This window comes from Atractosteus spatula, chromosome 25, assembly GCF_055471065.1.
Source record: "Atractosteus spatula isolate fAtrSpa1 chromosome 25, fAtrSpa1.hap1, whole genome shotgun sequence".
In the NCBI taxonomy this organism is placed as follows: domain Eukaryota; kingdom Metazoa; phylum Chordata; class Actinopteri; order Semionotiformes; family Lepisosteidae; genus Atractosteus; species Atractosteus spatula.
Window position 1 is genome coordinate 5,604,083 of NC_142730.1, and position 11,168 is coordinate 5,615,250.

General features: G+C 52.3%; 1 protein-coding gene across 1 annotated transcript; it reads right to left on the reverse strand.

Annotated features, from left to right (window-relative positions):
* Positions 1–87: 87 nt before the first annotated feature.
* On the reverse strand, positions 88–10,740 carry she (Src homology 2 domain containing E). Its single transcript, XM_088905029.1, has 6 exons — positions 10,186–10,740; positions 5,961–6,087; positions 3,666–3,920; positions 3,222–3,399; positions 2,717–2,836; positions 88–1,856 (listed from the first exon to the last, which is right to left on the reverse strand). Exons 1-6 carry the CDS (start codon positions 10,699–10,701, stop codon positions 1,673–1,675), a joined length of 1,380 nt encoding a protein of 459 aa, XP_088761155.1. The 5' UTR covers positions 10,702–10,740; the 3' UTR covers positions 88–1,672.
* Positions 10,741–11,168: the final 428 nt, after the last annotated feature.

Below are 11,168 nucleotides of genomic sequence, written 5' to 3' on the forward strand. Positions count from 1 at the left end.
AATGCAAGAATTATTTTTCACGTTAAAAAAAAATTAAAAAAGGTCTTCTGTCTCAAACGCACCCCAGAAACAATTTTAATACACATATTTTAGACTGTTTATTTTGATGACGTTGTCGTTAAGTGATATATATTTACAAATGCAAAGTCACATTTCTTGTGTGGTTGAAAACACACGGCACGGCCTCACAAAACTGCAACACTCAGGATTAAAAAAACATACTACTACCGTGGTAGTCTCAAAAACACATAACCCCACCCCCAACCCCTTAAAAAAAAAAAATCAGGTTTCCAGAAGTGACAAACATCAAGGAGATTTCCGTTTCCCACAGCTGCAGGGAAGCCCTCGGCGTATTGGTCGCTGCCCTGTGAGGTCGCAGATTGGCCACCAGGAGGCGCCAGAGACCCGCGGCCGCCGTGCCGAAGTGCCTCTGGGTTTTGCTCCAGTTTGTTTTGCCGGGGTGACTCGCTAATCTCATCAGCGGTCCAGTGGGGGCGCATTTCACATTGGCGTCAGTGGCTCCCGGTGTTTTTAAAGACACTCAGGACTCAAGATTCAGCAGCTTGAAACTGGACTTTCTTCCAGTAATTGGATTAATTAGACCGGTGAGAATCCCTCCTACCTCCCACACGCCCAAACACTCCAGCCCCTATGACCGACCAAAGAAGTACATTTACACACTAGTCTAAAAACTGTACTGTGCTTTTAACCTGATCTCACTGGGATGTACTTCACTGTACTGTGCTTTTACCCTGATCTCACTGGCCTTTACTGCACCCTGTGCCGTTAACCTCTGTCTGGGGACGTGGAGAGATTCTCATTAAGAGTCTAAGGCACTTGGAGAAAGAGAAAGGGACTCAGGAGTCTGTCTGATTGTCAGTGCCAGTGTCTCATCGTCTCAGTCTTACTGTCCCAGTGTCTCAGGGTGTCAGTGTTTCAGTGTGACAGTGTCAGTGTGTCAGTCAGTGCATGAGTGTCTCAGTCTGTCAGTGTGTCAGTCAGTGCATGAGTGTCTCAGTGCAACAGTGTGTCAGTGTTTCAGTCTGTCAGTGTGTCAGTCAGGGCATGAGTGCCTCAGTGCGACAGTGTGTCAGTGTTTCAGTCTGTCAGTGTGTCAGCCAGTGCATGAGTGTCTCAGTGCAACAGTGTGTCAGTCAGTGCATGAGTGTCTCAGTGCAACAGTGTGTCAGTGTTTCAGTCTGTCAGTGTGTCAGCCAGTGCATGAGTGTCTCAGTGTGTCAGTGTGTCAGTCAGTGCATGAGTGTCTCAGTGCAACAGTGTGTCAGTGTTTCAGTCTGTCAGTGTGTCAGCCAGTGCATGAGTGTCTCAGTGCAACAGTGTCAGTGTTTCAGTCTGTCAGTGTGTCAGCCAGTGCATGAGTGTCTCAGTGTGTCAGTGTGTCAGCCAGTGCATGAGTGTCTCAGTGCAACAGTGTGTCAGTGTTTCAGTCTGTCAGTGTGTCAGCCAGTGCATGAGTGTCTCAGTGTGTCAGTGTGTCAGTGTGTCAGTCAGTGCATGAGTGTCTCAGTGTGTCAGTGTGTCAGTCAGTGCATGAGTGTCTCAGTGTGTCAGTGTGTCAGTGTGTCAGTCAGTGCATGAGTGTCTCAGTGTGTCAGTGTGTCAGTCAGTGCATGAGTGTCTCAGTGTCTCAGTGTGTCAGTGTGTCAGTGTGTCAGTGTGGCCGGGGGACAGGGTGCAGCAGGGTCATGTGCTCTGCGCCCTTGAAGGGCAGTTTCTCGGTGCAGTAATAATGCACCACCTCTGGCACACTGCTGAACACACAGCTGCTCTGGTCCAGCGTGTAGCCGCTGTCCCGGGTCTGGGCCACAATGATGTGGACACAACCCTGACTGGTCCTGAGGGAGAGGAGAGGTCAGAGAGTGAGTAACCAGCTCCCTGCACAGCACACGCTCACTACCACACAACAGACAGGCAAAGAGACAGACACGCTGACACTGACAGAGAGACAGACACGCTGACACAGACAGACACTCAGCGCACTGACAGAGAGACAGACACACTGACACAGACAGACAGACACTCAACGCACTGACAGAGAGACAGACACGCTGACAAAGAGGCAGACACACTGACAGAGAGACAGACACTCAACGCACTGGCAGAGAGACAGACACGCTGACACAGACAGACACTCAATGCACTGACAGAGAGACAGACACACTGACAGAGAGACTGACACACTGACACAGACAGACACTCAACGCACTGACAGAGAGACAGACACGCTGACAAAGAGGCAGACACACTGACAGAGAGACAGACACTCAACGCACTGGCAGAGAGACAGACACGCTGACACAGACAGAGAGACAGACACGCTGACACAGACAGACACTCAATGCACTGACAGAGAGACAGACACACTGACAGAGAGACTGACACACTGACACAGACAGACACTCAACGCACTGACAGAGAGACAGACACGCTGACAAAGAGGCAGACACACTGACACAGACATACACTCAACGCACTGACAGAGAGACAGACACGCTGACACAGACAGACACTCAACGCACTGACAGAGAGACTGACACACTGACAGAGAGACTGACACAGAGAAAGACACGCTGACAGAGAGACAGACAGAGAGACAGACACGCTGACAGAGAGACAGACACGCTGACACAGAGACTGACAGAGAGACAGACACGCTGACACAGAGACAGACACGCTGACACAGAGACAGACTCACTTGAGGGCGATGGAGTACTTGCTGTGCCCTGACTCACTGTTCCTCACCAGGAAGCTGGCGTCCTTACAGGCCTGGAGCTGTGACTCTGCTTCCTGCCGCGACACCGAGCCGTGGAACCAGCTGGGCGTGCAAAGGAGGGAAGAAAGACTCATCAGGCGCCCTGGGCTGCTGGCCTTCAGAATGACTGTGCTCTCAAATCAGCCCATGGCTTGAGCTTAGCAGCTTTCCCGGTCTCTGTGTGGCATTTCTAGGAAGTGAGCAGACAGAACTGCTCTGCTAAAGGAGCTTCGCCCAAAACTCTCCGCAGGTCATCAGTTTAAGGAGATCCCAGAACCGGCCTTCTCATGATGAGCAGAGTCAGTTTGCTATTGAAGAGCTACAAGAATTTTCAAATCCCATAATTAATAAGGGGTACCCCAGATCCAGCTCTTGTTAAGGGGGTGTCTGGAAGGTGGTGTTTTGCTGGTTACCGAATAGCCAAGCCAAGCAGAACTGTTCCCCTCACCTCTGTTTCTCCAGCGGCAGAGTGGGGTCGACCCGGGCGGTCTCAGCCCCCTCGGTGCTGGCTGCCAGAGGGAGGGGCTTCAGGATCTTCTGTGTCCAGCTCTTCTGGCGCAGGTGCTGTCGGCTGGAGGGGGTGTCCTCCTTGGAGACGGGGGGCCGCTCAGCGCTCTCGAACTGCACTGGGGGCAAGACAAATGGGAATGGAGAGGGGAGAGGGTATGAAATTGCTGTGCAGGACAGCCCAGTGAGATCAAGGTAAAAGCACAGTGCAGTAAACCTAGTGAGTCTGTACAGGTGTGCCCTGTGTGTCTGTACAGGTCTTCCCAGTGTGTCTGTACAGGTGTGCCCGTGTCTGTACAGGTGTGCCCTGTGTGTCTGTACAGGTGTCCCCAGTGTGGGGGTACAGGTGTCCCCTGTGTCCCCTGTGTCCCCAGTGTGGGGGTACCTGACAAGGCCTTCACGATCTGCTCTTTCTTCCACTCCCAGGGCTGCTCGTACTCCGCGGGGGGTCGCTCATCATTCTCGGGACGGGGGCCCCTCCTGTCGGCCGGCTCCCCCTCAGCCGGTTCGTAGGGGGTGTCGTAGAGCTGTGGAGGCGGCGGTCTGCCCCCCTGCGGGTCCTCGCTTCCCCCCGCCTCTCCCGGCTCCAGCAGCAGGCTGGTCTTCCCCAGCAGGTCCTTGGAGCCACGCCGGCGGATTTCTGAGGGCAGCAGGAATCGAAGCCTGAGCTTGCGGGTCGCAGTTCAAGGGTTAAAGGTCATGTGGCATATTTTCAGTATTATTGTGCAATGAAAATGTTACGAAGGGTCACTCCCACAGCACACACCAGCATCAGTCCAAAGTAGTGGCCATGGCCCACAGTGGAGTTTGTACTATGACATATTAAGGACTGTAAAGTAGTAGCAGACCAGACCTTTTCCTCAATGTGCTGTGAAAGGAGGAAAAGGCCTGCAACTGTTTAAAAGGTCTAATGGTGGGCTATTCCCTCTTTCTCTGTCTCATCATTTCTCTCTGTTTATCTATGTCAGTGTGCCTGTGGTCCTGCAGGAGTGTGTACTGTTGCTTTCTCTGTAAGACTCTGTACTGTTGATGACTCTGTAGGAGTGTGTACTGTTGACGCCCCAGCAGGAGTGTGTACTGTTGATGACTCTACAGGAGTGTGTACTGTCGATGGTCCTGCAGGATTGTGTACTGTTTCTTTCTCTGTAAGACTCTGTACTGTTGATGACCCCACAGAAACCGATGAAAAGTCTGACTCTGGTCTCGAGCCCTCTGAGCTCTGCAGGGGAAGGGGGGCTGGAGATGGGTCCCTCACAGAGGGGCAGGATGGATAAAGAGAGACAGGCACACAGAGAAAGGGTGGGGGTGGTCAGTAATTTCTCTACACAATAGATCAGCACCACTAAAGGTCAAGGGTCATGTGACTGGTCTGCTGACTGATGCTTGTCCTGGTTTCGGGGAAGTGACTGAGAGGGAATGTCGCCGTGGTAACAGCCTGCAGCCCAGAGAGGGGAAGAGGGGAGGGGGGGGGTTCTTCCTGAGTAGAGAATGGGCTGGGGAAGCAGAGACAGGAAACAGGAAGCTAAAACAGGAAACTGCACCCATGTCCGAGCACAACAGTATCACCAGGGCAACGCGACAGCGTGGAGACCGTGGTGACTCACCTCGAACCCTGAACTCCCCATACCCTTCTCCTTCTGTCCTTTACTCTACCTCTCCTCCTCTCTCCTTCCCTTGGTGTAACACTTTGTGGCATAGCGGATGTGTTTCTGCTTCTCTGTGGCCCCACAATGTCATCTCTTATCTTCCCAAACACTCCTCTTGGAAGGGGAAACAAGGGATCTGACAGGGGGACAGAGGAGCTGGGGGGACAGGGGGTCTGTCTGGGGGTCTGTCTGGCCCCATACAGTCAGGCAGGAGAGCAGACAGACAGAGGGGGCTGTACCCCTGATCACTGTCCAGTCAGGTAGGAGAGCAAGTGGACAGACAACTGTACCCCTGATCACTGTCCAGTCAGGTAGGAGAGCAAGTGGACAGACAACTGTACCCCTGATCACTGTCCAGTCAGGCAGGAGAGCAAGTGGACAGACAACTGTACCCCTGATCACTGTCCAGTCAGGCAGGAGAGCAAGTGGACAGACAACTGTACCCCTGATCACTGTCCAGTCAGGCAGGAGAGCAGACAGACAGATAGCTGTACCCCTGATCACTGTCCAGTCAGGCAGGAGAGCAGACAGACAGACAGCTGTACCCCTGATCACTGTCCAGTCAGGCAGGAGAGCAGACAGACAGACAGCTGTACCCCTGAACACTGTCCAGTCAGGCAGGAGAGCAGACAGACAGACAGCTGTACCCCTGATCACTGTCCAGTCAGGCAGGAGAGCAGACAGACAGACAGCTGTACCCCTGATCACTGTCCAGTCAGGCAGGAGAGCAGACAGACAGACAGCTGTACCCCTGATCACTGTCCAGTCAGGCAGGAGAGCAGACAGACAGACAGCTGTACCCCTGATCACTGTCCAGTCAGGCAGGAGAGCAGACAGACAGACAGCTGTACCCCTGATCACTGTCCAGTCAGGCAGGAGAGCAGATAGACAGACAGCTGTACCCCTGATCACTGTCCAGTCAGGCAGGAGAGCAGACAGACAGACAGCTGTACCCCTGATCACTGTCCAGTCAGGCAGGAGAGCTAGCAGACAGACAGGGGGACAGGGGGAAGTGGGGGGGACGGGGGTCGTACCCGTGATCATCTGCTGGGCGTCGTACGGCTCCATGTAGCCGTCGTTCTCGCCAGCCCGCTCCGCCTCGCGCTGCTCCTTTGTCCTCTTGGCGTCGTAGGGGTCTGCGTAGTCCTCCAGGATAATCACCTGCCGGGGGGGGGGGCACATGACAGCATGAAGACAGCAGCCGCTGCAGGAGTAAGACAGACTAGTAATACTGGCTGCTGCAGTAGCAAGAACAGTAACAATACTACTAGTAGCTAAAGAAACAGTAGTAATACTAACATCTGATGCAGTAGTAACAGCAGCACAGTAGGAACAGTAACAATACTACTAGTAGCTAAAGAAACAGTAGTAATACTAACATCTGCAGCAGTAGTAACAGCAGCACAGTAGGAACAGTAACAATACTACTAGTAGCTAAAGAAACAGTAGTAATACTAACATCTGCAGCAGTAGTAACAGCAGCACAGTAGGAACAGTAACAATACTACTAGCAGCTATAGAAACAGTAGTAATACTAACATCTGCAGCAGTAGTAACAGCAGCACAGTAGGAACAGTAACAATACTACTAACAGCTATAGAAACAGTAGTAATACTAACATCTGCAGCAGTAGTAACAGCAGCACAGTAGGAACAGTAACAATACTACTAGTAGCTACAGAAACAGTAGTAATACTAACATCTGCAGCAGTAGTAACAGCAGCACAGTAGGAACAGTAACAATACTACTAGTAGCTACAGAAACAGTAGTAATACTAACATCTGCAGCAGTAGTAACAGCAGCACAGTAGGAACAGTAACAATACTACTAGCAGCTATAGAAACAGTAGTAATACTAACATCTGCAGCAGTAGTAACAGCAGCACAGTAGGAACAGTAATAACACTAATAGTAGCTATAGAAACAGCAGTATTAGTAGTGGCAGTAACCACAGCAGTAGTACTGATATAACTATAGAAACACAAGTATGAGTTGCATCACTAGGAACAGATTGTGTAGTTAACAGTAGTTATACTAATACACTGTACCGCTGTAGTTAGAGCAGTAACAGTGTGTGACATCAGAAGTTGCTGTGCTCCTTCACTTAGGAATTCTCCCAGTCATGATGACAGGGGTTCAAAGCAAACCCCCACAGGGGCTGAATCTGTGCCTGTATCAGGTTCTGCTCCCCCTCCCTCTGTCTCCAACCTCCATCCTGTCTCCCTGTCTCCACTCCTATTGTCCAATCCTGCCTGATCAGAGTCTCGCCTTGAGGGACAGCTCCATTGTGCAACCTGACAATACAGTGTCACCTTACACCCTGCCCTGACCGCTCCCTGAGGAGACCCACTGCACACACACACCTGGCTCCTGACACCTCCCTGAGGAGACCCACTGCACACACACACACCCAGCTCCTGATACCTCCCAGAGGAGACCCACTGCACACACACACGGCTCCTGATACCTCCCAGAGGAGACCCACTGCACACACACCTGGCTCTTGATACCTCCCAGAGGAGACCCACTGCACACACACACACCCGGCTCCTGACAGCTCCCTGAGGAGAGACCTTTCTCACCTCCTCTCTCTCCCAGACAGAGGGGCGTGATGCTCAGTAAGCGAGCCTGTCTTGCACCACAACACAGCTTTTAGTCATTTACAAAATGTCTACTGAGAACCAAATGTTTGAATATTGAAATGTTTTAAAACCGAACAACAGTTTCAAAGCAATGTAATGTTGTTACTGAGATTTACTGCACAGTACTGCATTTTTACCCTGATGTCACTGGACTTTACTGCACTGTACTGCTGTTTTACCCTGATCTCACTGGGCTTTAGCATGCTTTTACCAATACTTCACTGAGTTATTCCATCACCACTACCAGTCAAGGTTAATTCTACAAATAATGCTGTTATTGTAACACATTTATTTTAACAAACATCACTGTGTCTATAAGGGCGCTGTCTTTATTTCTAACAGTGACACAGATCACAGTGAGACTGGGGCTCCTTTACAGCTCTCTGTCTGTCCCAGACTGGCAGGGAGATTAATATCCTGACTCTATAAGGGCTGTGTCTCTACCTGTAACACTGACACAGATCACAGTGAGACTGGGGCTCCTTTACAGCTCTCTGTCTGTCCCAGACTGGCAGTGAGATGAATATCCTGACTCCTGATAAGGGCTACAGTGTTACAGTGCAGTGAGACCCCATCACAGAAATGAAAAAGACAACACAAAATGACCAAGTATCTGACCAGGGTGAGAAACACCAAGGAGAAACAGACCCTGACACAGTACAGGCTCACTGACCACAGCCTGGCCACAGAAACTGGATACAGACAGACCTGGCTGCCCAGAGAGGACAAGCTGTGCTCCCACTGCCAGCAGGGAGAAACACAGACAGAGATGCTTTTTCTGTTGCACAGTGAGAAACACTCTGGGATTAGATACTCTTCCCAAAAAATAACAAACCTAATCCCAGAATTCCCACACCTGCCAGAACCAGAACAGCTTCCAATCCTGCTGAGAGAGGAAACCCAACAGAGCTGCAGCCCAGTATGTGACCTCCTGTAGCAGCCTGAGGAACAGACAGTGAGCCCGTCTCTCAATAATAATAATACAGTGTGTGATCTCCTGTTCCAGCCTGAGGAACAGACAGTGAGCCTGTCTCTCAATAATAATAATACAGTGTGTGATCTCCTGTCCCAGCCTGAGGAACAGTGAACCTGTCTCTCAATAATAATAATAATACAGTGTGTGATCTCCTGTCCCAGCCTGAGGAACAGACAGTGAGCCTGTCTCTCAATAATAATAATACAGTGTGTGATCTCCTGTCCCAGCCTGAGGAACAGTGAGCCCGTCTCTCAATAATAATAATACAGTGTGTGATCTCCTGTCCCAGCCTGAGGAACAGACAGTGAGCCTGTCTCTCAATAATAATAATACAGTGTGTGATCTCCTGTCCCAGCCTGAGGAACACTGAGCCTGTCTCTCAATAATAATAATACAGTGTGTGATCTCCTGTCCCAGCCTGAGGAACAGACAGTGAGCCCGTCTCTCAATAATAATAATACAGTGTGTGATCTCCTGTCCCAGCCTGAGGAACACTGAGCCTGTCTCTCAATAATAATAATAATAATAATAATAATAATAATAATAATAATAATAATAATAATAATAATAATAATACAATGTGTGATCTCCTGTCCCAGCCTGGCTCTCAGTAATGCTGTATATGTTTGGCAGTAAATGTCCTATGATGTGTTTGTATTGTAATGTTTGTAGATGTTGTGTTGATTGTACCAGCCATGCCAATAAAGCTGTTTGGATTTGAATGAGCCAGGAAAAATCTGGTTAGTGGAGGGCAGGTCACAATTCATTCATCTGATCCCAGTGCCATCTCTCCCTCACCCTCATTCACTCCCACTCCTCATCCCTACCTCATTCTCACCCCCTGTCACACTTCAGTTTTCAATTCTGTCACCCTCTCCTCTCACTCCCTGTCATCCTCTCTCACTCTTTCTCCTCTCACTCTCTCTCCTTGTCACTCACTCCCTCTCACTCTCCTCTCTCTCAATTCAATTCAGTTCAATTCAAGGTGCTTTATTAGCATGACCGACGGGTACAATCAGTGTTGCCACAGCAAATAAAATAATGAAAGTAAAATAAAATCTACAGACATATTACAGACATTTACAACAAAGACATATTATAAAATATTGACATATACTGTAGGCGGCTGGAGCATTATTGGGAGACAGACTCACTGTTCCTCAGGCTGTGACAGGAGATCACACACTGGGCTGCCAGTTCAACTGAGTTCCCTCCTCCCTCTCCCAGTAGGATTGGGACCTGTTGTGAGTTCCCTGGTGTGGGAACTCTGGGATTAGATTTCTGAATTTCGGGAAGAATGTTTCTCTAATCCCAGAGTATCTGTCACAGTGCAGTAGGAAGTGCACCTCTGTCTCTGTTTCTCCCCGCTGGCAGTGGGAGCACAGCCTGTCCTCTGAGGGCAGCCAGGTCTGCCTGTGTCGCCCAGTTTCTATGGCCAGGCTGTAGTCTCTCTCCCTCTCTCTCTCTCCTCTCCCCCTCTCTCTCTCCTCTCCCCCTCCCTCTCTCTCTCCTCTCCCCCTCTCCCTCTCCCTCTCTCTCTCCTCTCCCCTCTCTCTCTCCTCTCCCCCTCTCTCTCCCTCTCTCTCCCTCTCACCTCTCCTCTCCCCCTCTCCCCCCCCCTCTCTCTCTCTCCCTCTCTCACCGTGTCTGTCTTGGTTGCTGCTGTCTTCCCCTTCTCTCTGGCTGCTTCCTTCTCGGTCTCGGGTCCGGTCAGTGTACCGGTACCGGTGCCGTAGCCCGGGCTCTTGTCCAGCTTGTCCAGCTTGATGAGCCGGCTGATGTAGGCGCTGGCCGAGCCGATGCTCTTCCCGGGCCGCTGCAGCTCCTCCAGGCCCGGTTCGGCCCGGGAGTTCTTGCGGGCCTTCCCATGCAGGAGGCCGGGCCCGGGGGCCGCCGCGCCGCTCCTCCCCAGCTCGATGGCCGAGTTCTTGCGGTTCCGGCCCAGGAGGAGGAGCGAGCCCGAGCCTGGGCCGGACCCCGACCCGCCGGGCTCCGCCGCCGCCGCCGAGTTCTTGCGCAGGGTTTTGGTGCCGGCCCGGATCGAGCCCGTCCCCGGCTTGGCCCGGCTCGGGCTGGGGGCGCTGGACTCGGAGGCGGAGCGGATCCGGTCGGTACCGTTCTTGAGGTTGATGGGAAACTCCTTGAACCACTTGGCCATGGCAGCCAGAAGCACAGCTACAGGACGGGCTGAGCCATGCACTGCCCCAGAGCGGCCCCTCGCCCCCCTGCCCTCCTGTCCTGCCCCGCTGCCCCCCTGCCCTCCTGCCCTGCCCTCCTGTCTCTACTGCCCCTCGCTGCCCTGCCCCGCTGTCTCTGCTGCCCCCCTGCCCTCCTGCCCTGCCCCACTGTCTCTGCTGCCCCCCTGCCCTCCTGTCCTGCCTCGCTACCTCTACTGCCCTCCTGTCCTGCCCCGCTGTCTCTGCTGCCCCCCTGCCCTCCTGTCCTGCCCTCCTGTCTCTACTGCCCTCCTGTCCTGCCCCGCTGCCTCTACTGCCCCCCTGCCCTCCTGTCCTGCCCCGCTGTCTCTGCTGCCCCCCTGCCCTCCTGTCCTGCCCCGCTGTCCCCCTGCCCTCCTGTCCTGCCCCGCTGCCTCTACTGCCCCCCTGCCCTCCTGTCCTGCCCCGC